Here is a 3,563-nt window from a genome sequence, read left to right as displayed (position 1 = left end):
GTTAAGCAAGTTTGTTACAAAGTAAGTCCTTATCTCTTCACTCATACTCTTTACAGTACATTACAGAAACTTTATGGGCGTCAGGTGGGATTTAGTTATCTGTAACACAGGAAGCGAATGTGCTGATCAGACATAGTATTGTGATAGGACCACTGTAAAGTTTAGGAAAACAAGCCCAACAAGGGTACTGTAACTGGTCCTCCTTCAGTTTCAGCAGGTGGTGCTGTTCAGTTCGATTTGAATCTGTTTTAATGAACATTGCCTTGAGAAGACCATTTTTAAAAAGTTAAGAATTACAATTGCAGGATAACAGGCGTCAGAGATATTAAAGGCAATAAATTAATCTCTTTTTCTGCCAACTTTCCCGTGGCAAAGTGTTACATTGTGGGTTTGCTTGCATTGTATCTTGGTATCCCTGAATAGATAATGGACCGATCTTTCAGCATATGCAAAAATTCTCCAAAGTGAAGCAGTACCCCAAAAAGTATGATGAATTACTTGGGGTTTGAGGCATTCGTTTCCCATTTAACCCAGTCAACCCCCTTGTTTGTTTAATATCTTGGTATCTCAGAATCTAAAAAAAAGGAAAAGGTTTTAATAAGCCAGAAATTTTATCCATTTGCTACCGATACAGAACGAGTGGGTGGCTATCAGTTCTGCTCCCATCGAAATGCATGATTAACAATGAATGTCATGCTAGTCTTGGCAGTCACATTTTCTACTGAATTAGAAGTAAAGGATTGTATTTAAGCAGAAACTACCAATTCAAAACTGGGTAAAGAGAGTGTTGCAGTGTTTAAATGTAAAAAGGGTTTGATTTCTTTCCACCATTGTTTTCTGAAAAATCTCTAGATAAAGCACACCAGTGCAGGATTCTCTGTTACTGCAAACTATTGCAAATCCATCTGCACACTACCACATACCCCCGTCTCCACACTGCTGCAAATCCATCTCCACACTACCATACCCCCGTCTCCACACTGCTGCAAATCCATCTCCACACTACCATACCCCCGTCTCCACACTGCTGCAAATCCATCTCCACACTACCATACCCCCGTCTCCACACTGCTGCAAATCCATCTCCACACTACCATACCCCCGTCTCCACACTGCTGCAAATCCATCTGCACACTACCATACCCCCGTCTCCACACTGCTGCAAATCCATCTCCACACTACCACATACCCCCGTCTCCACACTGCTGCAAATCCATCTCCACACTACCACATACCCCCGTCTCCACACTGCTGCAAATCCATCTCCACACTACCATACCCCCGTCTCCACACTGCTGCAAATCCATCTCCACACTACCATACCCCCGTCTCCACACTGCTGCAAATCCATCTCCACACTACCACATACCCCCGTCTCCACACTAAATCCATCTCGTCTCCACACTGCTGCAAATCCATCTCCACACTACCATACCCCCGTCTCCACACTGCTGCAAATCCATCTCCACACTACCACATACCCCCGTCTCCACACTGCTGCAAATCCATCTCCACACTACCACATACCCCCGTCTCCACACTGCTGCAAATCCATCTGCACACTACCATACCCCCGTCTCCACACTGCTGCAAATCCATCTCCACACTACCATACCCCCGTCTCCACACTGCTGCAAATCCATCTCCACACTACCACATACCCTCGTCTCCACACTGCCATCTCCACACTACCACATACCCCCGTCTCCACACTGCTGCAAATCCATCTCCACACTACCATACCCCCGTCTCCACACTGCTGCAAATCCATCTCCACACTACCACCCCCGTCTCCACACTGCTGCAAATCCATCTCGTCTCCACACTGCTGCAAATCCATCTCCACACTACCACATACCCCCGTCTCCACACTGCTGCAAATCCATCTCCACACTACCACATACCCCCGTCTCCACACTGCTGCAAATCCATCTCCACACTACCATACCCCCGTCTCCACACTGCTGCAAATCCATCTCCACACTACCACCCCCGTCTCCACACTGCTGCACCCTCGTCTCCACACTGCTGCAAATCCATCTCCACACTACCATACCCCCGTCTCCACACTGCTGCAAATCCATCTCCACACTACCATACCCCCGTCTCCACACTGCTGCAAATCCATCTCCACACTACCATACCCCCGTCTCCACACTGCTGCAAATCCATCTCCACACTACCACATACCCTCGTCTCCACACTGCTGCAAATCCATCTCCACACTACCACATACCCCCGTCTCCACACTGCTGCAACTCCATCTCCACACTACCATACCCCCGTCTTCACTTGCAGGAAAACAAAATACGTAACTGTGAACAGACTGACTGTAGGGGTGACGTCAGGGCAGAAAGGAGTTCACACGCAGACAGGCAGTGCCGGCAGTGAAACTGAGACGCTGCGCCGCTCAGTGCTTTTATTACAAAATAAAAAGTTTAAACAAAAAATCAGCACGCCGCACTTGAGGCCAAAATAAATAGACAAACAAAACAGATTAACACTAAACAAACTGTGGACAAACAGACAAACAAACATGGGGAGTCAAAACAAGCAATTACCCTGCTGGTCCTTCCAGCACGAAATAGCAATTATTATTTAATTATTCTTTTACTTTATTTTACTCTTCTCTCTCTCTAGTGCAATCCCTGTGCTTAAATACAACTATATATTTTAAATCACTCGTGCTACACACACCACATTTATATATATATATATATATATATATATATATATATATATATATATATATATATATATATATATATATATATAAATGCAAAAAGCAGACATAGGGCCACCTTTTTGTATCAGATGACCAATTTGGTTAGATTGCTCAGTACTTCCACGCGCGTTAAAGGTGAATGCTCTGCTAGCCAATACGGCAGTATAAGTGATTATTTCTACATCATACAACTTTAATTATAAAAATATGAAATAAAAAAAAAATCTAGCAGGTTAACGTTCAGGTTGTTTCACATAATATATGAGCTGCAGTGCAGTCATAATTAAGCTTTATTTGTCACAATTAATGGAAGAGCAGAGCAGGTAAGATTTATGGATCTATGTTACTATCTACAGTGACTCTGAGAACCATTAATTGTAATCCATGCACTTTTTTAGAATTGTATTTGATTTGTGGAAAAGTATGCCCTTTTTCTAGGGCTGAGAAACTGAACGCCAATGATTAGAAAGTTCACATCTTTTATGGGATGTGTTTTGGATGCATGTATTGTCTAATATTAACCTTGTTTGGATTTGAACCCTCCTGAGGTGATTGTATCTTTCAATATCCTAGCGCACATGAGGTTTCCTGCCCACCCATCCACCATTTTAATAGATTTTTGCATTGCAATGTGTGAATGGTTGGGGTGATGTTTAGCAAAGATATATTAAGCCATGAATATGGTTGATACAGAATATAGAGGATATCTGCTGCTCCTACACATACAGAAATATAGGTAAATAAAATTTTAAAATAAATCAAATGCTTGGACTGCAAATGTGTGGTTCTTGGTTGGAATCATTAAGTTATTCTGAGTGGTTTGCTGTTGCTCCAGTGT

General features: G+C 43.1%; 1 protein-coding gene across 1 annotated transcript; it reads left to right on the top strand.

The window, feature by feature from the left end:
* Window positions 1–446: 446 nt before the first annotated feature.
* Window positions 447–2,464, top strand: LOC121305080 (soluble scavenger receptor cysteine-rich domain-containing protein SSC5D-like). The gene is made up of 6 exons (XM_041236608.1): window positions 447–484; window positions 859–1,345; window positions 1,414–1,477; window positions 1,696–1,765; window positions 1,835–1,987; window positions 2,052–2,464. The coding sequence occupies exons 1-6, from the start codon at window positions 447–449 to the stop codon at window positions 2,389–2,391; spliced, it is 1,152 nt and encodes a 383-aa protein (XP_041092542.1). The 3' UTR covers window positions 2,392–2,464.
* The last annotated feature ends 1,099 nt before the right edge of the window (window positions 2,465–3,563 follow it).

The sequence above is a fragment of the Polyodon spathula genome, chromosome 41, assembly GCF_017654505.1.
Source record: "Polyodon spathula isolate WHYD16114869_AA chromosome 41, ASM1765450v1, whole genome shotgun sequence".
In the NCBI taxonomy this organism is placed as follows: Eukaryota; Metazoa; Chordata; class Actinopteri; order Acipenseriformes; family Polyodontidae; genus Polyodon; species Polyodon spathula.
This window is presented reverse-complemented; position numbering and strand designations above follow the sequence as displayed.